Genomic DNA, 27,910 nt, shown 5'->3' with positions numbered 1-27,910 from the left:
GCTTCCCTCAGCTCCCCACATTAGTTGTCAAGCACCCATTAAAGCTAGATTGCTGGTGGGCTAAAACTCAAGCTTTGGATCTGTAGCAAGACACCTTGTCCACAGCTGTCCCACCCCAGAGAAAGAGGAATTAATTGCCTTTATTGGTTTGAATGAATCAATAATTAGCTACAGGCCTTACAGAAAATTACAAGCAACTAGAGAGCAACGCAGAGCAGATGGAATAACGATCCTTTAATAACATCATTATGAGATTGTACAACACAGACTTGACACAGTTAGGCTAGGTGTCTGAGACAGTCCTCCCAGTGAGCTCTAACACATCAGAAGGTGGTTATCAAGCGTGTGCATTTAGCATCTCATGAGCTCATCCAACGGCCCTTTGACATTACAGCAGAAAGTGAGTTTAGGGAAAGACTGTCACTTCATTACAGAAATGTTTTTCACAAAAAGAGGAAAGGAAATGGCACCAGGTTCTTTCTTCCCATGCTGGATCTCTGAATCTTGATGCTCCTCATTCTCCAATCTACTTTAAAAAAAGGGAGGGGAGAGAAATGTCATAGCTCAAAATTTATCTCATACTTCACAGAACTAACCAAGCATCCATGGCCTTGGAAAATATTTATTCAGCTTCACTGAGTTGCTTATTAATTTGTTTAGCATCAGAATCACACCATGAGGAATCTGCAAAAAGAAACCTGCATATGCAACACACTTCACATGTGCACAAATGTCATGTCAATGCTAGTGTAAAAGAAAAAAAAACAAAAAAACCAAAAACCCAGACTGCTAGAAAAATTAACAACAGTGAAATAAGTAACATGGGCCACATATCAACACATATTGTAAATTCTCAAAAGCAGAGATGGTGGAGGCTATAAGCTGATGTATGGCCTTCTGAGAAATGTATCTGAATTAAGAGCTACAATATGCAGAAGAAATTTGAGATATGTTTTTCTAAGGGAACATGTGACTGGTTCTACAGCAGTCTGTAGCCTACACTGTTATCTTCAGCAAGTTTGTCACCATGGCAACCTGAAATTTTTCTGTAAGCCAATTTTGTTAGTAAAATTTTAGGGATAGATTTGTGCCAGAAAGGAGTGTCCACACATGTGGTAGTGATAGATAGAGTGACCCACTGGGAGAAGCTTGTCCAGGAGCGCCTGGGTCCTGCCCAGCCCTGGAGATGGGGGCTGCAGGCCAAAGAACCAGAAGCAGCCGCTACATTCATCATCAGGGACCAAGTGACAAGAGAAGAATCAGGAACAAGTGAGAACATGAGAAATTCCAGGTCAGTTTAAGGAAAAATCTTCCCCCAAGAGTGCTCTGACACTGAACCTGGCGCCCAGCCAGGATGAAAGATCTATATCCTGGGATATTCAAACCTCAGCTACACAGCCTCACGAACCTGGCCTTGCTTTGAGCCAGGGTTGGGCTTCCAGAGGTCCTTCCCAACCTGCATGTTTCTTTGACAAGCTCATTTCTAGTGCTTGCAAAATGCAACATTGAGCAGTAGGCTGGAAGACAGCTGAGAGCCCTTTCTGCTCCTCCAGTGGAGTCCTGTTGGTTTTCTCCAGGAATTAGATTAAGGGGCTTGCAATCAGGCCTTAAAGACACAGTGAACTCTAAGGAATCACCCAAGCTCTGTGCCTTCCAGAAGCAGACACAACTTCCTCAGTGCATGAGTGGGTCTAATCCTTCAAAACAGGTCCAGAAGAGGTGGACAAAGGGCAAGGCAAAAATCACGGCCATTCAGAATACCAACAAGAGATTGTCACAGCAATTCTCCTCTCTGCTTTAATACCTCTGCTTCATCCCTGCACCACGATCTGACCTGAACGCCAGCAAAGGTCCTGCCTGGGTCTGTTTCAGTTTCAGTCCTTCAGCTCTGAACAGATGGAAGCATGCTGTCTTCTCTGCTACAGCATATCACTGATGCTGGGTGACACCAAGGACTGAGCTATCACAGACTGACTCCAAGGCAGGAGGAATATAAGGGTAGCCTGTCATTTCCTCCACGTTGCCTAAGCAATAAATTGCTCTAGCTCTCACTCTCAAAGCTGATCCGATATGGAGCTCATGCACTATGCAACAGATCCCATTCTGCAGGGATTTTCCTTCCTTCTGATGCTTCGCTGTTTTCTCCAGAAAGCAATAAGCCGCTTTCTGAGAACTGTAGAAAGTGGGGTGGGTGAACGGAGAGGAAAAAATAAAGACAGAATATATGAAGCCATGAGAATACAAAACTGGAACTAAAATCAAGCAGCTTCTTAATGAGGACACTGGGAATAAAAGCTCTTTTTGCCATGCCCCAGGAGGCTTATGCACCCTGCTCCATTATTATTTTATAGAAGACAGAAAAACAAGCAATCCATTTCACTCTGAATCACAGAATCATGTAGGTTGGAAAAGACCTTGTAGTTCATCTAGTCCAACCATTAACCTAACACTGACTGTTCTCAACTACACCATATCCTGAATTTCCTGGGTATGAGAAGAGGCCCAATGTTGCCAGTTATTCTTCGACTGGAAAAAAACCCTGCTTCTGCAAGGCTGTTAATCAGCTTGTAACAACTGACGTCACCACATTCCCACCAGCAGTGAGCCATGCCAGGTAAGAACTCTGCCAGAGAGTCATTTTAAGAAAAATGCACAAAACTCAAGGAGGAAATCACAGCCCCTTGGCTTGATACAGAAGGAATTTGATTGTCTGTTAAAATCTACTTTCTTTGTGTGATTAATGACAGTAAGAGAAAATCAACATTCACAATCTACATGTATATTGCAAGCAAAGGCAGGAGCTTTCTTCTTAATTTTATTGTTCAAGGAAATGAAACATTGCTGGTGAGACTCCAGACATAAGTCATAGGCAGGACTCCACCCTGTACAAAGAAAAACCTGCCTTAGGCAGTTGATTTTGGAAGAGCAGAGCGTTGGGGCTCTTTTCTTTATGGGGTTCAAGGTGTTAGTGAGTTTGAGCCATTTTTTAGGCTCCTCTTTGCAATTCAGAGCCACAAACACCATTAAGCAGATTCCAGCTTAATGCTAGCCATAATTCCTTGTACCTGTGCACATACACAAAGCTTTTCATGTTGTGTGCATGCTAAACAGCATCCTTTCAGAGCAGGAGTCCCTCCTCCCCAAGAGGCTCAACAGGGGATTGACTGCATCACTCACATGCCCTTTATGGACACTGGGGCAGCTGTCACAGCTCCAACAAGCTCTGCACATACCTAGCAGGCCAAGCTAACTAATGACCTTAAGGCTTGTTGCAGGCTAAGGTTGTTAACTGGTGATCAGCTGTTGTACAGCAGCTGGCTCTCCTGCTGTCACTCACTCAGGTGCCCGAGCTATCTGTTGGGAAAAACTGGTCCACAGCATGACATGTGAATTTTACAATCTCCCCAGTTCCAGAGATGCACTAGGAAATAAATCCAGAAAATCTGATTAGGACTTGTCACCGAAGTAAGCTCATTAATCACCGATGTGGTTCTTTCATATGCAGTTTGCTAACTCCTGCAGGCACCAGCAGACCAGTGGGTCTGAAGGCTGCAGACTTGAAAAAGTTCTTCTTTATATAACAATTGCAGTGATTTCTTCTCTTGAATATTTAGCGCATTCTAATAAATAAAGAGCCACAAAGCACCAGTGAGATAGCCTAGCTTCTTTATCTAGAGGATTCCCCTGAAATAATTCCTGTAGCCAAACAGATAAGATCTAGTTCAGAAAATGTAAAATCCAGCATGAAGAGCTCTGTCAGTCACTTGAGTTAGTAATTTTAGCAGCAGTCAGTTACCCATACTGTTGCATAAAAAAATCACATTTCATTTCTTACCTGAACTTGTCTAGTATTGTCTGTCAACAACAGGTTCTTTGAGTAAGAGATGAAAGTCTTCTATTATTAAATTGCTTTTTGCCCAGCCTCCCCCAAAATATTCTCAGCTAAGCTAAGCCAGCTGAGCTACTGCCATCTCAAAACACAGCCCATATTTCCCATGCCCCACCAAACACTGCCATCACAGCATGGCTTGTAATAATGACAGCCATGATTACACAGGCGCCAAAACACAGGATAAAAAGCCATGAATAACTTTCCCTGGCCTCAAACGCATGAAATAATTTGGATATGTGTGGCTACAAATTAAACCCATGGACGAAATCCTCTAATTCTGGATAGAAGTGAAATTGAGAAGTAAGAATCCTCTCCAGACGTTAAAGCCAAGTCAAATCAATAAAAAGAAGAGAAATAAGGAGTTTTGAGGGGTTTTGAAATTTTCCCTTAATATCCTGATGTATCTGCCTCTGAGATGTCCAAAACCTAGGACGCTGCTATGAAACACAGCTCCATAAATGACACTTGCAACCTATATTCAAGAGCAAGCAGAAGGTATTAAAACTCGAATTGCACAGGATTTCAAGAACCATAAATTTCTCCCCGTTTGTTTCATGTTCTCTTTGAAGATTTTACAGCTTGCTTCTTGTTCAGAGATTTGTTAGACATTAAATACAGGAACACAAAACATTTGTGATTACTGCTTAATGGGGATAGCTCCTCTTGAGAGCCAAAGAATTAATTTTAAGATACTTAGCATTTTCCAAACACAAAGAAAAGGATGTGTCCCCATTTCAAGCACGTAGATCTCCTTCCCCACTACTTTTCTGGAAGATCGGTTGAAGAAAGTTCAATCCAAATTCACCCAGCCAGACTGAGACAGTTTGGTTCTCAGAAGCCAGCAATGGTCAGGCATTTATAAAATTTGTCCCTCTCTGGAACAGAAAGCCAACCTTATGCTACTCTTCAGTAAGCCTCAGTCTTTCCACACCATCTCCTTGGATTAAAGGTACCCAGAAGGACACAGAGTGCACACCAGAATGCCACTGCAATATGCTCAAGGAAGTTCAAAGACATTTAGAAAAGTTAGAGATTCCTATAAGAGGAAAGGCAGTGATTAAAACAGCCTATCACCTTTACTGGCTCATGGATAAACTAAAATAGCATACGGATTTAATGAAATCATTTTTACAAACGAAGACCTGACCTAGCAGAATGACTGGGTTTTCCTTTCATATCTAGTTTCTAGGAGAGCAGGGGCTATGTCTCCTTCAGCACATATAGGTTTACCACGGATACGCTTATGAGTAACATGTGTTAGTTTTTGGTGAGTCATCGGTGCTATATTACATCTAAAACTGTCTTGTTTCCAATGCAGCAGGCCTGAATTGAGCTCCACACACATGGAGCATTCAGTTCTGGCACTGTCTGCAGGGACAGAGACCTGCTAATGATATGTACCCAAGCGAGTGTGCAAAACCTTGTTAATCACAAAGACATAGCGCTAAGTAATTTCCTCTTCCTTTCCCAACTACTTTAAAACTGTTTAGCATGCCAAAGAATGATCTCCATTCCGTGTTGCTAAAAGTCTTTCAGAACCGCTTCCCTTTAGCTTAACTCCATCAGACGGCAGGTAAAATATCAGCAGCAAGTAGAGCTACTCCCACATAGAGCCTCAGAAGTAAGTCAGCAAAGGTGGTTTGTGTAGGATAGGCCTTGCCAGTTCCAATGAATCACAAGTGCCTTTCATTATCATCCCCATCAATCGGGCTCCAAGCATCTCCTTCACAGCTTCTCTGCAACAAACACCTGCCCTGGGTAAACTGCATCTCGGTTCTCCTGGATACCTTACTACCACGTTCATTTTTTGTTTGCTGAACTGTGCACCCTTGAGGACCTGTCGCATTAGATTCGGCACAAAGACATGGCCATTCCTCAAAGAGTCTGCAGTATAAATAGACACAACAAGCCATGGGTGGGAGGAGAGCACCAGCACAAAGATGGCAGGCGACTTGCTGAAGGATGGGGACACCTGACAACTCATCTGTGTCTTTGCCATACACAGCCAGGGCACATTCCAGACCCCACAGCCAAGCGATACATCCATGCTAAGGGCAAACAGTTTGGATAAGGTTCAAAGTATCCATAAAACATTAGACAGAAACATGTCTCTGTCAGCCAAGACAGATGGAGGCAGAACTGTAGCTCAAGGCTTGAGCCCTGTGCTAAACTCAGTCCAGCAGACTGATTTTCTTTCATGCTGTTCACACTACCTGCACACCGGGACACTGGAGTTTGCATGACTATATGGGATGGACTACTGAAGATTGAGCGAAAGCCATGAGCTCTGCAGTCTTCCTCGGAGTGAAGCAACAAGAGGAAAATCAAAAATGTCTTCTGCTGCCTTGACAACTGGCCAGAGTCCTGTTCTGTGAGCTCTTCCATAGGTACCAGAGATTGCCACCCCATCAGCATCTATCAATGGTGCTGCTAGTGGTGTTTGTGTCACTGAATTTCCCTATAAGCAAGTCCTACAAGTGTCTAGAGTAAAATGGCTTTTAACACACTTGCAGCCAAGAACCACATTCCCAAAGAGGTCCTTTATCCTGAGCAGTCACTTTCCCACCCTGCCACAAAACCTGCAGACCTAGGGTGTATGAAAGCTACACTTTGAATTGTACTCACCCAAACCATATTATTCAATCTTGTCAGAGCTGAAATAGCTGGGTTTATGCCAGTCTCCACGGCTGCTGCCTCTTCCTCTTGAAGGGAAGGCTTCAGGAGCAAATACATCTTTTAAAAAAAAGAACACGGAGACAGACGTGAGTGTTATATGCTTTCAAACATGTTCATTCAGCATTCGGCACAGCATGAAGACAACCTCGAGGATGCACACAAGCATTGGTTATGAGAGCACTAAGCTGGCAATCCTGAAAATGCGTACACAGAGTACACAAACCTCAGCACTGCCCCACGCTGCAGCCCAACGCCCTCACTGCTTCCTCAGTGAGACACCCCTCCGCAAAGGAAAAAGCGGTTGGCCATGACCTGAGCAAACTGCTGGTCTTCCATATTTTCTTCTCCCCCAGACAGATGACTTTCAGATGGTCCAAACAGATGATCCAAAAGGCAAACATGGGCCAGGACAGTCCAGCGTGGCAGAAAAGGCTTACCTTCTCTGCGACTGTTGCCTCGCCTGTTGGGATTCATTATCGGCATACGCATCATCTGTAAACCAAAGACATTTCCTTAAAAAGCTCATCTGTCAAGAAGTCCGCCTCTCTTCATTTCTGTGTGATCACTGAAGAAATTCCAAACTTCATTATTAATTTCTCTGAAAACAAGATTACTGCTGATACTATTGCAAAGCAGTGATGTTGCTAAGGAAGTCTGCGGTTGCAGGTAGGCTCTCAGGTCAATATCTTTTGTACTTAATACCTTACCTGACCTTCCTGTAGCGCAGATACAGCCAGGAGAGAAGAGCCTGGAGAGCAGAGTTAGTGTTGCAGTCACACAGGGCACCTCTTTGACTCATTTATCCCAAATTACTCTTTTAAAAGCTCTCCATACTCTTTCTTTGTTGGTCTCTATCCAACATCCCATCCTCAGCCAATCACAATTCCTTGCCCTAACCAAAGAGCCACCAGCACTACGGGAGCTACACCACACCATCTCAGCCAGGCTGAAATCCCTTGAACTGAGTTACAGCTCTAGAGCAAGAGCTACGGTGCACTTGCTGCAGCCCTCTGCAGAAAGAAATACTTTCCTTTTCATGTACAATAATTCCCTTTGGCATTTATTCCTTATTAACATCATAGGAAATATATTCCCCGGCAGGAATATTGGCAGCAGTACTGAATTGTAAGTGATGGTTAAAGAAGACTTGTAGGAAGATGTCTGCTTGTAAAAGCAAGTGTTTATACTGAGTGCCCTATTAAACAAGAGTTATGCTTAACCCACAGAGGACAGACTGATCATCCAAGGCTATGTTACATATTTCAGTACTTCACACGCAGCCTTTCTGCCCTGCAAATCAAGACTTCCTGTGGTGCAGTCACTAGCTAGCTCTGACTAGAGATTCTGAACAACAACAACAAAAAATAATTACAAGCTAATTTGGCAATACAAACCAAGAGAAGGTGACAGAATCCTGTTTGCTTAAAGTTATTTATTTAGTCACTTGCACTCTCCAAAAATAAAAGCTGTCCATATCCTCTGGCACCTTTGCTTGTGAAACTATCTTTATTCCCTACAAATAATCCTCAAGCACAACACCCACTGTAGATCTGTGCTGTAAGTGCAGGCACCCAGGTTCAAGTGCCAGTTCATAGAAAAAGTGGACACTGGCGTGATCTGAAAACAGCTAGCAGGAATTCACAGGTTGGGTCGGCCTTTAATTACACCTTAAAAACCAAATAAGAGCTCAAAAAGGGAACACAAATCTCAGCAGAGCAAATGTTCTGCAGCTACACTGTGACTACATGCTCAGCTGAGAGCTGGGTCTGGTAACAGAGCCAGAGCCATCAGTATTTGTTTCTGTCTGTCAGATGTGCCAATCACTGTTCTCCAGGCACATACTCTACACGTCAATGAAGAAAGAGTGTCGGAGTTGGTGGATGTGCCAGACTGCCGCAGGGATTCACACTCTCCCCAGGCATCCATCAAGCAAGGTCAAACCTCTCTGCTGATGGGAAGTGAAGCATTATAGGAGACAGCTGGATTTCAAACCACATTCAGTTCTCTGATCAAAACCTCCAACTGCAACAGGAGTTGCAGTTCACACCTGACTTCTTAAAAGAGGACGAGCAGAATTTTCGCTCCCCCAGGCAGCAAATATCAGTTTTGCCCTTCCTTACCTCCTCGCTGCTCATCGATTCGGAACTGGATGTGCCATGATGGCACTGCACAATAATGTTTGAGATCAGCTCACCGGAAACTTCCACAACACTTCTGCAGAAAGTGGTTGGCTGTAACAGATCAAAATAGAGCAAATATTGTACAGCAGAGCTACAGTACAAACCCTCTCATGGGATTTTCGTTGGGGGTGGGAACCTGTACAGGGATTTTAAAAACAAATTCCAAAAGGAAGAAACTCAAGCAAGATTATACACCTAGCAAATTATTGGAGCGTACTGCAGCCAGGTGAATATATTCTGGCAGCATATGACTACACACAAGTCATTGCTCCACTTGCTAATATGCAACTTATTGCATATTAGCTGTATAAACCTTTGAGCCTGCTCAAGGTTGAAGAAAATCTCCAAATCCTTTTCATGGCTCTGGCATCACCAGTCACAAAGAAAAGCTGTGCAGGGCTATGCCGACAGCAGTTCCAGCTCTGGAAGTTAAACTACCTTTAAAGAAGTTGTCTCTACGATTTGACGGAAGCTCCAATAAAACCTACCACCCAAGTCTGGAAAACAGAGATCCTCACGCTATCTTTCATACCGTATTGCCCCAAGAAATAAAGAAGAGGGATGGTGTTTGTTTAGGATACAGTGATAACTTCGCAGCAACACTCATCAGTTCCATATTGTCCCATCTACACACACACAGAGGCTGCTCAGTTTAAGAGTAGTGATACTCGAAGACATGTTTACCCCCCTCTTCACGGGGCAAGCCACCTCCTGAGGTAGTAGCAGCGCTCAGAAGCTACGAGGAAAGCCTTTGTGCCATCTGTTTGGTACCTTCCCAGAATCCCTCCTCTTCCCTAAAGACTGGGCCCAGGAAGGACAAAGAGGTTTGGCAGCCGTTCACAGAGGAAAAAGAGGTGAGAAGAGCTCAGCTAGGAGCAGCACAAAGAAGCAGACACTCTGTGGAAGTCTGACACACACTATGGCATCAATGCACACAGGGAGGGAAGAGCTACTCCACATGCTTTGTAAGATTTGTGTAAGCAGTTAGGACACAACCACTCAGAAGCTTGCAGTGGGAGCCATGTTTTGGCAAAAATAACTGTGCACAGAGAACTCCAGATTCCAAGATGATGTATTTACACCAAAGCTAGTCATCTAAGAATCATAGCACAGCAAGAGCTATATCGAGAGCCTGATCCGTGTTTATTTCAGGCTGAAAAGATAATTGAAAATCTGAAAAAGATTAGCGCTGTCAGCACAGAGTGGGAATCGGCACTACATAAGAAGATAAGCCTTTATATGGTGCCTAGTTGCATGACAGACAAAAGCAGGTCAAATGACAGTTTTTCTACCCTCTTATCTTAGAAAAGAAGCCGTACCTTCCTTTCAGGATTTGATCCCAAAGCACACAGACACTTTCACTACATGCTGCTCCAAAACACGCATCCTCTTTTCAGCTCACCGCAGTTCCCGTGTTCCCCACTGACCAGGCAGAAGAGTTTCCCAGCACTGACCCTTCCCACCTAACACCCACTCCATGCTACAGGTCGTATTTGGATTTGGTTTTGTTTTCATAAAGCCAGACATTCTTCATTCTTCAGCACCAGTAGCATTTCAACACGTCCTGAGAATATCCTGCAGGGAAGAGGGGGGGCTTCACTTACCACGAAAGGCCCAATTTTGAAGTCACATGTGAACGGGTCTCTTCCTGAAGCTTTTGGGCACACAGTTTCACGGATGCTGAACTGCAGCTCTAGTCTATAGGCATCACTGTTCCACATGTCAACCTGGTAAAAGGAAGGGCAACACAACATATAATTAGTGCCTGTCATTCTTCTAGGCCCACTACACGGCACCCTTGCTTCTTTGTTAAGCAGAAGCAAGACGTAAGGGCATTATGGGTCAGTGCCCAATTTAGAGCAGATTATTGTGCGAGGGAACAGCTACTTCATTGTGCTCAGGAGTTACTCTCAGGCAGACTTGGTAACAGCAACATCTTTCCACGGGGGTTTATCTTGAAACGTCACAGCCATTGCAGGATCCTCCTACTGCTCAGAGTCGGTTGAGGGGGAACTATAGCTGTCAAAGGCAGGTAAGCATAGCATTACCCCTGCATGCTACCCCCTCTTCTGTGGGAATCAGGGTGCTAAAAGCTCTACTTTGGATATTTAGACTGCTAGGAAGTCTATTGCAAAAACATGACTTGGAAAGTAAATCACACAACTGCAAGCAATTGAATTAATGCAGTTTATAGAGTTGCTCCTTGTCAGCTCAGGTGCTTCGACGGACAGCATCCGTGCAACACTGCAAGCTTTAGAGAGTTGGGTTGCTTTTGTTTACACATTAGGATTTTCTTTTCTTCTTCTCACAGTCTAATCAGTGTTTTAGCTCAAGATGGGAGACACAAAAAACCCCAAAACAACCCCCAACAAACAACAAATCCCCACTGTTCTCAAGTACTTTTTTTTTTTCTTCCAAACTAGATCAATCCAAAAGTCATCTTATCATTCATTCTTGCAGAAGACTTGATACATGCCATCTCTAGAAACAGAATGGTTCTGAGCGTGTTCAGGAACACGGACTCACTAACTTGAAATTAGGAAGCTTTAACTCCTTAACTCTGGCTATCCAATATAATTCTTAGCAATGCAAATTAAAACAGATATGGGTTTCCTGCCTGCATTTATACATTTATAAGCAGAGTTAAACCAGAACTGGTGTACAGAGTCAGATGACATAAATACAGATTGGAGAAAGAATCCTGAATGTGTTTGTGGTGGCATTTATGTAGCAGTGCGGACATTCAGCTGAGACCTTCAGATGAACCAAGTTACTTTATGCCCAAAGCAAAGCAGTTAGCTGGAGGTATTTTAAAACGGCAGTTTTGAATACAGTCCTACAAGACATCCCTCAAAGATTTCTATTCTAGGAGTGGAAAATTTTAATTCCTAAAGTATTTTTAATTACAAACCAACACACAAAGAATATTTAGGCTCCTAAAGCCATAACTTCAGATAATGCCCCAAACCCACCCTCTTCCAAGCAGCATCAGAAAACTCCAAGTAAATCTGGGCTTCTAGGGTTGGGTGAAAAAGAGCATCACCACAAAGCATATCTGAGGTAAAGGATCTCCGCTGTCTGTGCACTTACTCTTGTGACATGGCTCCTGACAACACCATACAGGTTTGTCCCCCATGACTGAGAATTGATCCTTGCAATGGAAGCATTGAGAGCCTCTTCTGTGACAGGGAGTTCATAGTCGTACACTGGAAACCCTGAGACGGAGGCACAGTTCTGTTAGAAGTTCATTGTGGTCTTGTACTTTTTTCCTCCCTAAACCACTGTAAGAAAGAGGACGTGGCTCCATCCTGAGCAACTTACCTGAACACGAGAAAACACTCAGTGTGAGGACAAAAATTAAGATCCTCATAGCGTGCATTTCAAAATCCTCTGGTCTTTTCCCTCTCTAAGCAAGGATTTCCAGTGCATATTCCTCTGTCTTTATATAAATGCAGCCTTGATCCTACACCTGACCTTCCTGTGTCCAAGCTCTGCTACAAACATTGCACTTTAAACAGAATTGATCTGAGAGTAAATATTTGCCACAGCTTTTCTCCATTTAGCAGTAGGTCTCTGATAAGAGATGGGCCACAGTGTCTTTTTCCCAGGACTGCAACTAAAAGGGAACACTGAATTCCTGATATCTCCACATCCAAAGGCAGAATCTAGTTATTTTGTTTACTTTTAGCCATTAGTTATCCATTTAAAGCTGGCGAATCAACTCTTTCCTTAGCACCAGACCCAGCACCTTTGTGTCTCAGCAGCAACTGACAGCACTTACGAGCTGGTGTTCCCTGAGGAGGGGACGATTCCCCAGCACAGAATGGGAATCCCAGGAATAGGAATCCGACCTGTCCAACACCACCACTCCGCAGGCCAAAGCACCCAACAGAAACTTCCCAAGCACATGGCAGACCCTTGGGACACCCCCATCTGCCATGGAAGCTCCTGGGACCTCTGCTATTCAGAATGTGCCAGAAGAGCTCCCACATTGCTCTGACTCTTGCCAAGCCTGAGCCTCACTGACCAAACAAGCCATGGACATTTGGTTCCCCCTGTCAGATCCCCTTGATGTTCAGGCTTCAGTTTTAGCACAGAAATTAATGGTTTTTTTGAAAAATTATGGCCTAACTTCAGTACTGAAAACACCATAAGGAATTACAGGGTCAAGCTAGACACGACACCTCAGCACTTAGCTAAATGGAGCCACTTGCTAGTCTTGGTTTCCAGATACAGGCAATGTATCTTAGCACTCTACCACAACCACCCCACAGCAGAGCTGCTGAAACCCTTCTAGTAACGTTCAGAGATGCACCTGGGTTATAAGTGCTTAAAGGCCATCCATGGGAGCTGGGAGGGAAACTGCTGCCTTCAGACAAGCTCACCCATTGCTGACTGCTCACAAGGCAGAGATGTGTCTAACCGTGTTCGTTTTGAGGATCCCGCATGTGAAATTCCTCCATTAACCTTCAAATGGCAGTTCCACTTGAATTATGTGGCACAGGGCCATTTTAAGAACTTCCCAAATGGCAAGCACTCAAGGAAACACATGGGAGCTTGCAAAGTACCAGGGCTCAGATTTAATAAGGAAGAGAATAAAGTTGCTTCTGGTTGTTAGGTTGTTGCATTGCAGGATGGCAGCCGATCACGAGGTTGCACACTGAGGAGGGATCTGACTCCTCAGGTGACAGATAGAGTCAGGTAAGTATCACTCATACTGCAAGTTCTTTAAGGCAAAGACCCATAAAGGCAACGCAGTTCTAAGACGAAAGAGAAACAACTGCCCAGGTGTGGGCCTTGATGCTCACTGGATTCATCCCCCGTTGCTGCTGCGAGATCCTAGAAAAAGAACTCGTTGAGCAGTGGTACACCCCAGGAAAGTGTTTGTGTACCAGTTGGTAGAGCTGCACATAAGCACAGAGACTGCGCCAGGCACAAGCCATGCCTGGGGGGACAAGCAGACACAGGGCCAAACAGGAATCTCGCCGGGGCCGCATCACTGGCTAGTGCCACACCACGTGTGTGCCATCCCACCCAAGCACTGGTTTGAGAGAGGTGGATGCGGGTGCACGTTCCAGAAAAGGGGTGGGCATTTTTTACCAGCCAACTTGGATTTCAGCATTGGGAACATGATCAAAAAGGCCAATTGAAACTTTGCCCAGTCAAAAGCCAGAGCCTCTTCTGTACCTCCATTCTCCTTGCTCCCTGTAGCTGAAGACACTCTCTCCCGGCTCTTGGACATGCTCATCTGCAGCAGGGTCTGCCCTGCCTGCTTCCCAGTTCTCCTTAACCGCTGTCTGTGCCACGGGGAGGCTGGTAATATTCTTCTGTGGCTACAGGCCATGCCAGAGAACCACAACGCAGAGGATTTAAACTGAGCTGGAGATTCTCAAGAACAAAGTCTGTTGCGCTATGCCCAACTTTTCTGCAACCAGAGCCAAGACCACGCTCCCTCAGACCAAGGAGAAAACCTTCCGACACAATGTTTGACCTGCTCCTGTGGTGGTTTCTCTGCAATCAATTGTGCTGCTGCTGTGGTAAGGAAACACAAGAAACGAGACCGCTCAAACCGCTTGAATGGAAGGAACTTGGCATTCAGAGCACCAAGGTACTTATTGTTTTCCAGCACGCTTCACCACCAACTTGCTGCGGCAGTCTGGATAACATTTAGTTTTTGACTTCATCCCTAGAAAAGGAACCATCTGCCTCTTGTATGCCGGGACCAGTTAATATTCCACCAGAACCTGAATATGTAAAACTGCTTCTTAACTGCTGAGCCACAGCGTTGTAGCCAGTCCAATAGCAACTTTAACTGTTGAACGAACTGCAAAGTTTAAAGACTTTCCTCTTAGAGTAGCTACTAGGAAATGCTGCCAGCAAGATTGTAGTAATGCTGAGTGAGGCTTGAAAATAAAATTGTTTAATGAAATGAAAGTTCCTCTGCAGAGCTCTGGCTTTGCTTTGTGGCATCCAGAGAATGGAGATGTTTGCTATTCCACTTCTCTGAAGCTTGGCTCATTAAGTCTGTAATGAACTTGGTAAATATTTCTCCTGTCTCTCCACAGATACATTATACACTCCAGTAGATTCATGTTACAGCAAAATTGGTTTCATCCACTGTCCGTGTCAAAGGCACATTTGGGTTGAGGGTGCTCAACCCAAACAGAGACAGGAGCTAGGGAAGAGGTAGAAACTGGGGGTGGGCAGGATGAGAACAGGGGGAAGGGAGAGTCTGTGGACAAAACAGCCTCAGGCACGTACTGGCAGGAGGAAAGGCAAGACTGAACAGGGCGCAGCATTGTCCCCACTCACAGGTAATGCACCCCTATGGGTACCACCTGCCTAGAGCTAAGGGGCCAGGTGCAAACAACAAGAGAAGGATAGGGTCTTTTTCTTTGGGGCAGGGGACTGAAAAAAGCGTTCTCAGGAAACCTCTGGTTTTGGTGGATTTAAGCAGTGGAACCAATTTTACATTTTCAGACTTGAAGTGCCCCAAGTTCCGGGTTTCTGAGGAGGTCAGAGGTTTTCACCACATTCTCTTTGCACTGGAGACTGTAACTGATGCATCAGATTAGGAAATGCCACTAAATTTGTGAAGAGCAACCGGAATTCAACTGAAAGTCAATACTTTGCAGAAGGCCTCCAAAGTCAAACTCCTGAACCCAAGAGACTCTTCGCTTATTGGCATATTTGAAACAGAAGGTTGTTGTTTCATCTATGCTAAGGAAGCAACAGGAATGGCCACACAGACCAAGGACTACATGCTCTTGAAAGAGTAAAGCATCCTTCCCTTCCTCTAGAGACCAGCTCCTGGCATTTGCCGATAAGGACCCCGCCACAGATTACTAGGTACTACAAGCCATTGTGGCGAGTGGTGCCATGGCATGTGGAGAAGTGATGAAAGGTGAAGCCTTTGCCTCAAACCAAAACCAGGGCGGAACAAAATGGAGAAGGTGTGAAAAATGAGACAATGAATGTTTTTGATCTGTTGCCTGCTGCCCTACTGCTGCTGCTTTCCACATCCCTGGGGAATTATACAGGCTTCCACGGGAAGATGACCCAGGCACCACGCAGCACTGGGGAGAAGCCACAGATTTAGTCTGCAGCTTTATGAAGGCTTCTAGTTGCAGCAGAGCTCACAATGTCTCTGATCAGATATCAGATAATGATAACTTTTTTTTTTTCCCCTCCAATTAACCAGACTGAAGAAGTTTGAGAAGACTTTTAGAGAGAGCTTGCAGAGCAGACAGAAGAAGCATATGGACACATACACATACATCTTTTTAGAAAAGACAAAGGTTGTGGTTAAACCCCCAAGAATACAAAACCTCTTGAAGCCTGTGAGGGGACAAGGTGAAGAAAGACTTTTCACAATTTAAGGACTAAACTTTGACCCTACTACCAGCAAGTTCCAGGTGCTAAGCAACTTGGGGCAGAGGGAGGGGGTTGTATCCAATTTAATCTACACAGCAAACAGATATGCACTATTTAAGAAAAGAGGAAATTAAAGAGCTTTTATTAGATGACTATTTTCAGACCATGTTCACTCCCAGCAATCAAGTCAGCTCTGTTCCCAGACAACTGGGAGAACAATAATTTCTCTTTGTGAGTGAAATTTTGATAATTACAAGATGCATTTTCATTTAAAATGTAAATTGTCCAGCATCATCACATGCTTGTACGCTGAAAACAGTCTAAACAGCATTCCAGGCACTGAGGAGCTATTCCTGATCCCTTGTTCCCTGGACATTAAAAGCAGCATGTTGGGTTTTTTTGCCTCCTCCCCAGCTCTCACAGCATGGCATTGGCAAAACAAAAAAGGCTTCCTAAAGGTTCTTCTGCATGGGTAACTGCTTCACCACACATGTAGAAGACTGTTGTATTCACATCAGCTGATACAGGTAGGAGAAAGTCTTCTAGATTTTGCTCAGAATATCAGAGGCTTTGAGAACTGATCCATAGTTCATAGACACCAACAGAGACTCGGCTTTGATTCCATTCAGATCTTGCCTGCATGACCCTTGAGAAACTAGCAGACGTACAGCTGAATGTTCTCCAGTCCTTGACCACCTGGGAAGGAGAATAAGTCTTTGTTATTCCAATTTCTCTAACTGCCCTCACACCCTCATAAGATGGTACCCTCTGCTGTGTTGGCTGCATTTCTCAACCCCACATAGAGCTTTCCACTGTAAAACACTTTAAGATTTAGTGGTCAAAAGGAGAGTAAAGGGAAAAAAGTGAATATAGTGACACCTCAGCTTCCCACACCTACAGTATTGAGGATGCAAACAGATGCATTTCATAAGTCTGGAGTTTATGTCGTGGAAGTTTCATACTCTGCAAAGTTTGTTGTTGCTCCGGAACTCACTGAGTTGTTTGTGTCAAGACTGAAAACCGTTGTAACTGATGTCTTAATGGTACTCTTACAAAGATTAAAGGAAACATTTCAGTAAGCACACAGAGCCAGTGCCTAACCCCTTTTCTGAGGTGCACCGGACATGCTGGTCTAATGAACACAACCTAAGCCTACACAGTTTCTACTGCTGTTGCTGGAAGTGGACTTTGAGAGTGAAGCAACAGAAGGCACACATTACAGCAAACCAAACCTCAATAACACACACTGGCTGGCTGTTCTGAAACATCACAGGCTGCAGCAGAACCTCAGAGGTCTCACTTCATTACTTTGAGCCTTTGAAACTTTAAATATTTATATTTCCTGTGCCTGCCAGGTCAGCAGTAATAGCTCTTACAGGGTCACTGGCACAAATCTGTAGCTGATGCAAGGCAAACATTACCTCCAGACCCAAAGATTGTCACCTGAAAAGCCAAAGAGCTATGTCTCTTTTTAATTTTTTTTTTTTTAAATTTTGCTGACCATATGATAATTTTCAAGGTTTTCTCCCTATCCCCAGGGCACATTCTCAGATAGTTCAGCTGTTACATTTTTTAAAAAAAGTTATTTCTTCAAGTTACAATCTTTCTCTCAATAAAAAAATTTAGAATATTTTTGTAATTTCACAGAGGTTTCAAGATCCATAACCAGAAAAATCAGAAGTCCAAAAAACCTTCAAGGATTCTTAAATACTAAAGCAGTCATTTTCATCTCTGTTTTTAGAGTGACCAGTTACACAAGGTTTTAGACATTAGATAAAATGTCACTGGCAGGGAGCTCAGGCTTTAATTCAGCATATATTTTAGATAATTCCTTTAGTCATGAGCAGCAAAACCAAGAATTAGCCAGACAGGCTATTCCAGGCACTGTTCTGTCTCATGTCTTGCACAGCAGCAGCTGGGCACTTAGCAAGGGATTAGGGTACACATGAAACCACAAAGACTTTCAGGTGCTGAAAGGGACCAATCTAGTGCCTAAGGGCTGGACTGTACAGGGGTCAGGTCAATATAATGAGGCAAAGAAAAACCCAAGAAATCACTTCTGGTCCTGGTTCAACAGATGGTGCACAGTTTCCGTAAAAGAACCACCACCAAAACCAGGGATGCAGGCAGCCCTTATGTTCTTCAGAGTCACTCCTAGAAAACAGCTCGCTGACTGCAGAAGTTGTCTACCCGAGACCACAGAGGACAAGCAAGCGCAAATAGTAGGAGTAGGATTGGAGAAAAATGTACAAGGACAGAGCACCACAGCCCACCAGTCCCTCGGTGAGTTTGTACACAAAGATCAGGTACCCAACCCTCCTCCTCCCACTGCACATGTGCACACACCTCCAGGCAACCACTCAGCACAAGCACAGCTAGGAGTGCACACGAAACTCAGAAACAGCTTGGTAGCTCCTTCAACACTATCTGACCTAGTCTGGATCCCACCAACCAAGCCTTGTCCTAATCATCCCTTTCCCCCAGCATGGACAACATAGACCCTGCTCTCCCAGATTAGACATGGTGTGAGCACCTGTGTCCTCTCGGTTGAAAAGATACAGCAAAGTGGTGTATTTAAGTAAGACTCATTTAATTATCTAGTGCAATTAGTTTTATGAATTCACTCAAGGGCTGTGCTTGGGCATTTGCTTAAATGAAACAGCCTAAAGGGACTTGTCTTGCACATCTGCTGACACTTTTCCCTATGAATTGCTGAGGGCCACTATGAATCTGACCCTAAGCGCACTGCTCTCAGAAGAGGTGTTATCAGCCCAATCTTATTCAAGCCAGGCTACCTAAGCTCGCATCTGACAACCAACAGAAGCCCAAAGCTAGGATAAGGCCTCTCCTCCCTCAGACACACCCCAAACCCAGACTCCTCAGGAGACAGTCCACAGCTGGTCATGTTCTCCTTACAAAGCTGAATCCCAAGCAGCCTAAAATTCATTTTTGCATTACATTTTCTCCGCCGGGAGCATGCCTCAGCTCTGGGAAGTCTTGTTCATTAAGGGATTCCCTACTGGCATCAATACACTCCAGTCCCAGCTGACATCTCCTACCTGCGCTGCAGCCTCCTCCTGCCCACTCATTACTGAGATAGTTAGCCACAGCGGGCAGCAAGTGTCCTGGCTGCTAGCCCTAATCCTGGGCACTACCTGAGCAGAAGCGACAAGATACACTGTATGATGCAGAGAGAGCACAGTGCTGGCCAGCTGCTCTCCACATCTCATGTCCTCCTTTTTGATGGACAGCCTGGCCCCAGTGGGTGTTGATCCTTTCCGCAACAAGGATAACCGTGCTCCTCCATTACAGCTGCAGTAGGAGCTTCAGCCACTCAGCAAGTACAGCAAAGGAAAGCAAGACAAGATATTCCAGAGTTCAAACAACCAGTGGTGACTACCTACACCCACACAGAAAAAAGAAACGGTACAAAGTTTCTTGGGGAGGAGTGGCTGGAGAGCTGCCAGTCAGAGAGGGACCTGGGGGTGTTGATTGATAGCAGGATGAACATGAGCCAGCAGTGTGCCCAGGTGGCCAAGAAGGCCAATGGCATCCTGGCTTGTATCAGCAATAGCACGGCCAGCAGGGACAGGGAAGGGATCTTACCCCTGGACTCAGCACTGGTGAGGCTGCACCTCGATGAGTGGGTTCAGTTTTGGGCCCCTCACTCCAAAAAGGCCATTGAATGACTCGAGCGTGTCCAGAGAAGGGCAACGGAGCTGGTGCAGGGTCTGGAGCACAGGTCTGATGGGGAGCGGCTGAGGGAACTGGGGGGGTTTAGTCTGGAGAAGAGGAGGCTGAGGGGAGACCTCATGGCCCTCTACAACTCCCTGAAAGGAGGGTGCAGAGAGGGGGGATGAGTCTCTTTAACCAAGTAGTAAGTGATAGGACAAGAGGGAATGGCCTCAAGCTGCGCCAGGGCAGGGTCAGACTGGCTCTTAGGAAGTATTTCTTTGCAGAAGGGGTTGTTGGGCGTTGGAATGGGCTGCCCAGGGCAGGGGGGGAGTCCCCATCCCTGGAGGTACTTAAGAGTCGGGTTGACATAACACTGAGGGATATGGTGTAGTTGAGAACTATCAAGGTTAGGCTAATGGTTGGACTGGATGATCTTCAAGGTCTTTTCCAACCTAGACGATTCTGTGATTCTGTGAAAGAAGAGCTGCTGGACCTCTTCTGTGTCTCTCATTATAGATTTATAGAGCAAATCAGCTCCAGGACCACAGCAGAAAAGGCCTGAGCAGAAAAGCCATGGGGCACCTGCCGTAGCCCTCTATGCCATCAGACTGTCCTAATTCTGTCAGTACCATTCAAGCAAGAGCCATCCAGTCTAGACACAGCCTGACATCCTGGGGAGGGGGCAGAGACCAGGCTCTCTGAGAGCCCAGGCAGCAGCAGGGACCACTCCTGATAAACACCTGTACCCCACGGCCCACCTGGGGACCCAGAGTAGATCCTGGTTGATCACAGTCAGTAGGCACTTTGCTCAATCACCCTTCTTCTGAGGCAGAGCCTTGGCAGCACTATCATAATTTCTTGTAGTTCTACTGTTTTCATCACACCACCCCCCTGCACGTGCATGTACACAAAGCTTAAACCCCTCCCCTACCATGGGAACAGGAGTTGAATCTGGGTTCCCTATCGTGCAACACAGCTTTTGCACCCATTCCACAAAAGCTAACTGACCCTCCCTGGTTCACAGAGTTTCTGCAACGTTTCTTCCTCCATTTACGCTTGGAGGAAACCCATGAAATCCTCGGTTTGGTTTCACAATAAACTCACAAAAGTTTATCTGCAAGCATCTATCAGGACCTTCAAGCATCATTCACCACACTCTTCAACTCTGCTTCCAGCCAGACTGAGCAACCATTTCCAAGTGAGTTCTCTGTTTCACCACTTGCAGTCTCTTCTAGGTATATAATTATTTTATCAAGTTTGCTTAAACATGCAGCTTGCTGTTCCAAACCATAACTTGCTGTGCTGGGTTTGGCTAGGATGGCGTTAGCATTCTCCACAGCAGCCGGCACAGCGCTGTGTTTCAGACCAGGGACCAACAGAGTGCTGGGAACACATGGATGTTTCAGCTGTTGCTGAGCAGTGCTTGCGCAGCATCAAGGACTCCTCCACTTCTTATGCTGCCTCCCCAGCAAGTAGGCTGGGGGTGGGCAAGAGACTGGGATGGGACACAGCCAGGACAGCTGACCCACGCTGACCAAAGGGATGTTCCATGCCGTTGATACCATGCTCAGCAACAAAACTGGGGGGAGTTTTTCCAAAGTAGCCATTGCTCAGGGACTGGTCATGCTGGTGATGAGTGATTGCTTTTGCATCGCTTTTTCTTTTTTTTTTTCCTAGCCTTCACTTATTAAACTGCCTTTATCTCAACCTGGAAGGTTTGAGTTTTGATTTTTCCCCCTTGCTTTTGCCCTTCCCATTCTCTCACTCATCCTGGGTGAGCAAGTGGCTGGGTGGGGGCTTAGCTGACAGCTGGGGTCAACCTGCCACAGTCCCATTCATTGCACTCCATCACCAACTGCATGATACTGCCCCTGTTCCCTGAGTGGCTGCATTTAGCAGACAAACCTGATTGCAATGGCCAGCTCCAAGGAAATAACACAAATACTTTTCCTGATGTACTGAGCACATGAACAAATATCCTAAGGGCATTCACGCTAGCAAAATGCAATTGCACGGCACCGGTAGAAAGCACAAAGATATGCATTAACATGGATAAGCCAACTCCAACGGTGACACGAGTGGTGCTTCTGAAGCATTTTCTGCAGCATTAAGTACTGCCTGATTCAACAGTGTAGTAGCATCAAGAGTTCCTCTGCCTCTTGAGGTTTCAGTGCCTGGAACAGTATCAAAGTCACCACCAACACCAGGGATTCTCAGCATTCAAGTATTTGTACATCAAACCCCAGAAAGCCAAAAGATTGTAGAACATTATAGAAGGGGTAAAGACAGTTGTCTTTGGATTTGTGTATTTTACAGGTCAAATTTATGTCTCGCTAGCCATTTCAAGGGCTTGCAGCAAGCTCTGGGGGTTTTTTTCTTGCTTTTAAGCAGAGATTCCCAAACTGCAAGAAGCAAGGCCTTAAGGGAAATATGCTGTCACAGGTCTTAGAGCAAAAGATATCCAAAGCAACTGATTCTACACAAGTACAGCTCCAGCAAGGTGTTCAAGTTTCCCTGAAGAAGACATTTGTGGGAGTTCTACAGTTACACTGCAGCGTAAGCACTGGAACCGCATCAGCACACGTGTACAAGCTAAGAACAAAACACTGCACAAACATCCTGAATGCTTTGTAGCTCAAATTCTACACTTCTACACAGTCACAAATCAAAAAACATCTCCAATATCCAGACGAAACCTCTAAGAAATAATGTCTATTTGCTCACTATTTTGTGAGCAGAAAAGGAAAGAAAGATGAAGTTTGTGAATAAATTATTCATTACATATTAGACCTTTCTTTCAGCAGTTTGGGGCACTCCAGCCAAAATGGGGAATGCTGTAGAAACCAAGAAATGCTTCAGCTCCAGCAGTGCTGCTGCAGTCAATACAGCCACATGATTACAACCTCATTCTGCATTTTGGCTCCTGCTGAAGCCGCCCTGTATTTACAAATCCAAGATTTCACAGAAAGCAAATTTATTGCACTCAAGGTTTAATTACAGCCCATGGTTAATTTTTATATTACATAAATCCTTTTTCACAATACCTGCATATCAGCCACCAGCCTAAGCGAGCAGAATGCTTTCAGCCTTTGCTTACTCATATATCCTTGCTTGAGCCAATATTTTTAACCGTATGTCATTTTAGTGTCTCCCAGACCAAGCCCACATTGCAGATAAAACACGATGTTTTTCAGCTATTTACCATGAAGAGCAAATCTACATCTTTTAAGCAAAATAAATATCTCTTTAAAAAAAAAAAAAAGCTTTTTATATAATCTCATTAATATCCCTTTCCACAAGAAAGATTTCCTGATAGCAGAAAACTCATATCATAAATTAACAGGGAGATTATTAGATTTACATGTTTCTTAGATGACAGTTTTACAATGTTGTTATTGGAAATACATTAACGTCCTACACACACACAAAAAAAAAGGAATGGCATAAAGCAAGAGCTACTACCCACTTATACTGGGAATGCAGGAAAATAACTCGACACAAAGTTGCCTTGGGACATTATCATATCAATGTTTTAAATCAAATTAATAATGGAAAAGCAGGAGACAGCCAGGGGCAAAAACATGTAAGCCACCTCCTCTGTGAGGAAATACAGACTGGCTTATTTACAACACCCAGGCTCTGCTTTCACGCTGAGATTCCGACAGCAGGCTCCAGCAGCACACGCATCCCTCCCAACCAAGGGGCGCAGCCTCAGGCGTTGCCTGCTCCTCCAGGAGCCGTGAATATCAGCAGTGGGCCGTGATGCACCCTCCCATCCCTGTGATGCTCCATCCCACGCCAGGGCCCCCATCTCTGGGACAGAGGTAGGACATTTCCCCAGGAAAGCAACTTGTACCACACGACGTGGAAGGCATCCATCACGTTAGGGGAGATCTGAAGGATAGCTGAAGGAACGTGACTGTGTTTGACATGTATGTACCCATGCAAGCTTAAAATCAGCTGCCTCAATTTCCAGGACAACCAAGTCTTGACCAGCATCCACACGTGGATGCAGGACTGCTAGGAGGTTTTGCTGGGACCCAGGGTGACAGGACTGGCTGTTGTCTAAAGGCCAACTTGTGTACATGTAGCACCCCCTCACATACCTACAACAGTCCAGTGTCCTTCCGAAACCAGACAAACCCTCACATGTCAACAGAGAAGAGCAAACAGCATTCAGCTCCTTTCAGGATGTCTAAGCTGTGCTTGATCAAGAACATGACCTGATTTTAAGGTCTGCTAATGCCCAGTAGTAACAGCTGCCAAAACCACCTACCTCATTCTCCCCAAGATGCACAGAAAGGGCCAATAAGCTGGAAGCTTTGGGAGCCAAACCTTCCGACCCTTTCCTGAGGCCAGGAACACATCAAGATCAGCTGGTGCCATAGAGAGAAGGACTCTCCAAGGTGCAAGGCCCATGCATCTCCACTTTGTGCTGGCTCTGGGCCAGAGCAGCTTCCACCAAGGACGAGGCCGTAACTAACTCTCCATCTGTCTGCAAACATCTCCATCTGCACAGAAGAGGCGGCACAAGCTTAGAGAGAGATCAGGCGCTAGAATTCCATGACACTAAATTTATGCATCCACAGCTTAGATTAGTGTGCAAAGGAAGTAAAGAGCAGGATAGATCCATCACCTCTTGGGGCACAGCAGCAAAAGCCAGGCAAACGCATATTGCCATGGATTAAAAAAGCCTTAATAGATAAAATGTGCGTAAGCGTGCGGGTAAAACGTGCCTTTTAATTCCCAGCCTTCGCTGCTGCACTGGGCCCATGGCCCAGGAGCTAGCCAGCCACCACGACAGTGCATTTAATGTTGAATAATCCACTGACAACAAAGCAGTCATTCCCCCCGGCAGGATTTCTTTTGTTGTGACAGGGGTTGTGTGTCCCCCTTGCTTTGGGGCTCTCAGCTGGACCGAGATGCTCCTGCTCAGACCTCAGCTGAAAGGTGGGTGACAGACCCTGCTGGCAGGCGCTTGGGATGGACCACGTTTAGAGCTGGTCTCTGCAGCTGCAGGGAGAGCCCAAGACTTGTCCCTTCCCCTGCCCCTCTCTGAAGTGCAACAGGCCAGGAGGAGTGGAAGGACCACAGAAAGATCCAGAAGAGTCATTTCTACCAAAATTACTGGGAACTTTTTGGGAAGCAAGCCGCTTCCCTCCAAAGGGATTTACCCAAATTAGTAGTTTTCTTGGGGAAAACAAACACACACTTAAGAAACTGTGGCAAGACTGAATTACTTATGGTCCTTCCAGAACAGGCATTCTAGCTCTTACTTCTCTAAGTGTGTTTCCAGGTGTAGGTTCAGACTTAAAGCCCCAGGCCTGCTACAAACACAAGCTGGTTGCTGTCTTCTTCACACCTCTGAAGTCCTGCCTCCAGTCATGAGAACAAAACCCATCTGTTCTCAGCGAGAGATCAGATCCCTGTTCCTACAGGATGCTCTTTTAAGCAATATCCAGGACTCTCCACTGTGCGTATAGCATTTTTCGTGCTTGCTCTGAACACACAATGGAGCACAACCTGGCTCAGATCCAGTGTCAGCAAACCCCAAATAGTGGTGGGGAGGAAGCAGCAGCTGCACCTTCAGCTGTTTTGCAGTAATGTCTGAGACAGACTAGAGAGGTCCCCTACTTCTGGTCTTGTTTTGTTTGATTTCTGACTGTGGCTTATGCAGGTGCTGGGATTCTTGAGTTGTGGGGACCAGAACTGGACACAGTATTCCAGGTGCTGCCTGACCAGCGCTAAGTGGAGTGGGATGGTCACGCATCTGTCTCTGCTAGCAATGCCCCTGCAGACGCAGCTCAGGATCCAACCTGCCTGTTGCTGCAGCAGCACACCACTGACTCACGTGCAGCTTGTCATTCACTGGGCCCCCCAGGTCCCTTTCAGCAACACTGCTCCCCAGCCACTGAGATCCTGACTTGCACTGGGCTTTTTGGTTAATCTGTCCTAGGTACCAGACTTCACACTTGGCCTTGTTTAACTTCATGCTGTTCTTGCTCGCCCACTCTTCCAGCCTGCCCAGGTCTCTCTCCCTTCTGACATGTTCACCTTGCCACCCAGTTTGCTGGCATCAGCACACTTGGTGAGGGTGCTTTCAATCCCATCACCCGTGATGTTGAATGGCATGGGGGGGGCAGTATCAATCCCTGGGGACCCCACTCATTACCCCCCCCCTCCACGAGTGTGACCTGTTAGCCAATTTCCTACCCATCTCACAGACCACCTACCCAATCTGTTTCTTGACAGTTTGTCCAGGAGAAGGCTGTGGGAAACTGTGTCAAACACTGTGCGGAAGTCCAGGTAAACAACATCCACTGCTCTTCCCATGTCAGCAGATGTTAGTTTCTTGATGGTGATCAGGTTAGTCTGGCATGGTTTGCCTTTGGTAAATCCGTGCTGGCTTTTCCCAGTCACCTGCTTCATTTGGTTGGTAACAGTTTCTAGGAGGACTTGTTCTATTACTTTCCCAGGGACTGGAGTAAGACTAATGGGCCCTTCTTGTAGATGGGTATGACATCTGCCCTCTTCCAGACATCAGAGACATTCCCTGATCTCCACAACTTTTCAGATATTATAGATAGAGGCCTTACAACAATATCAGCTGCTTCTCTTAACACCTTGGGGTGGATTCCATCCAGGCCCAAAGATTTATGTGGGTTGAGTTCTTCCAAGAGCCTGCAGACTGGCCCTTCCTCCACTACTGGTGAGTTGACACATGCTACTTGATCTTGTGATCTGGTGTCCCACTACACCAGTAAAGACAGGCAAAGAAGGTATTGGGCGTGTCTGCTGTGTCAGCATTATTAATGACTAGCTTCCCTGCCATGTTTAGTAATGGGTTTATGTCTTTCCCATGTTTCTGCTTTCCGCTCACATATTTGAAGAACCCTCTCTTGCACTTGACATCTTTGGCCAATTTTCTAGCTGAGCCTTAGCCTTCTTGACTGCATCTCTGCCTGCCCTAGCGAGGTTCTCGTAGTCCTCGATGGCTACCTGGCTGCCTTTTCACAGCCAGTATGCTGCTTTTTCTGCTTTTAAACACACTCAGAACTCATTGTTAAGCCAGGGTGGTCTCTTGTTCTGCCTTCTTTCTTCCCCTTTGGCTGGTGGAGGGGTGGGCAGGAGATGAAGTAGCAGTTATTCTCAGAAATGAACACCTAGGAGATATGCAGAGAACAGCTGGAATGAAGCTCCAGGACTTCCTTCTGCAAGGCCAGCAACCCCTTGCTCGGCAGCCAAACCCATCTGTGTGGAGAACGCCATTCTCCTAAAATCCATTGCCAGCTTTCTCCTCTGTGGCGTTGAGACCCAGGCCAGATGGAGAAAGATTCTCCTGCATCTGTAAAGGTGATAGGAGCTTAGAACAGGGACTGACCCTACTGGAGGACCTTTCAGCTGTGAACTGTCCTTGTTCCTCTCTGTCTCTTCACACAGCACATGGGGAAAAAGAAAGGCAGGACTGCATCTTCCTGCCCAGGGTCTTCCCTCCTCCCCGCCAGCCCCTGCTGACACCCCGCTGCCCACACTCACCGTCGTAGATGACCTGGAGCTTCTCCTGCTGTCCTCTCGTGCTGCCAGCGAGCCCCAGGCAGGCACAGCCCATCACAAATCCCGCTGGCCCCTTGTCAGGGCTGAGCCTGGGGCCTTCCCCAAGCCAGGGGTGGGCGAGGGCAGCGGGGAGCCCCATCGGGTAGTTGGGGCTCCACAGCCACAGGGCCCGATTCCTGCTGCTGATGATTGCCACAGATCCTGCCCACAGATGATTCTGTGACTCTGTGACCCCCATGATGCCCAGACAGCAGCCAGCTGGTGCCGGGGTTTGGAGGGGGCGGAGGGCTGGGGGCTCCCTGCAGAGCTGTGGTGCCACCCTGATGCCAAAGCCCAGCTGGGCCGGGGCTCCGTGGGCACCACAGGGCTTGGGGAGGAAGAGGAGCCTGGAGAAGAGCCCACGGGGCAGCACGCCTGCGGGAAGGGAGCGTGTGTGGGGTGCAGGCCAGCGGCGACGGGCTGCAGCAGTGGGCAGGGAGAGATTCCAGGGTTTTGAGTTTTCAGAACATAGTTCCAAATTACATTCACCATTTCACAAGAGAACAGATCACTAGAGCTG

At 46.0% G+C, this 27,910-nt stretch overlaps 1 protein-coding gene across 1 annotated transcript; it reads right to left on the bottom strand.

The window, feature by feature from the left end:
• Window positions 1-219: 219 nt before the first annotated feature.
• SPP2 (secreted phosphoprotein 2) lies at window positions 220-12,171 on the bottom strand. The gene is made up of 7 exons (XM_074828323.1): window positions 12,070-12,171; window positions 11,839-11,963; window positions 10,353-10,475; window positions 8,689-8,799; window positions 7,006-7,060; window positions 6,518-6,625; window positions 220-526 (listed from the first exon to the last, which is right to left on the bottom strand). Exons 1-6 carry the CDS (start codon window positions 12,125-12,127, stop codon window positions 6,528-6,530), a joined length of 570 nt encoding a protein of 189 aa, XP_074684424.1. The 5' UTR covers window positions 12,128-12,171; the 3' UTR covers window positions 220-526; window positions 6,518-6,527.
• Between the last annotated feature and the right edge of the window lie 15,739 nt (window positions 12,172-27,910).

Source organism: Strix aluco, chromosome 6, assembly GCF_031877795.1.
Source record: "Strix aluco isolate bStrAlu1 chromosome 6, bStrAlu1.hap1, whole genome shotgun sequence".
Taxonomy (NCBI): Eukaryota; Metazoa; Chordata; class Aves; order Strigiformes; family Strigidae; genus Strix; species Strix aluco.
The sequence above is the reverse complement of the archived record's forward strand: the minus strand, read 5'-3'. Positions and strand labels throughout refer to the sequence as shown.

Coding starts and splice junctions, on each gene's coding strand:
- SPP2 (XM_074828323.1), bottom strand. CDS start 12,127: ATGCACGCTATGAGGATCTTAATTTTTGTCCTCACACTGAGTGTTTTC. Junction 10,476..11,838: donor TCAGGAGCCATGTCACAAGA/GTAAGTGCACAG, acceptor TCCTTTTACCAG/GTTGACATGTGGAACAGTGA. Junction 6,626..7,005: donor AGGCAACAGTCGCAGAGAAG/GTAAGCCTTTTC, acceptor TTTTTTTAAAAG/ATGTATTTGCTCCTGAAGCC.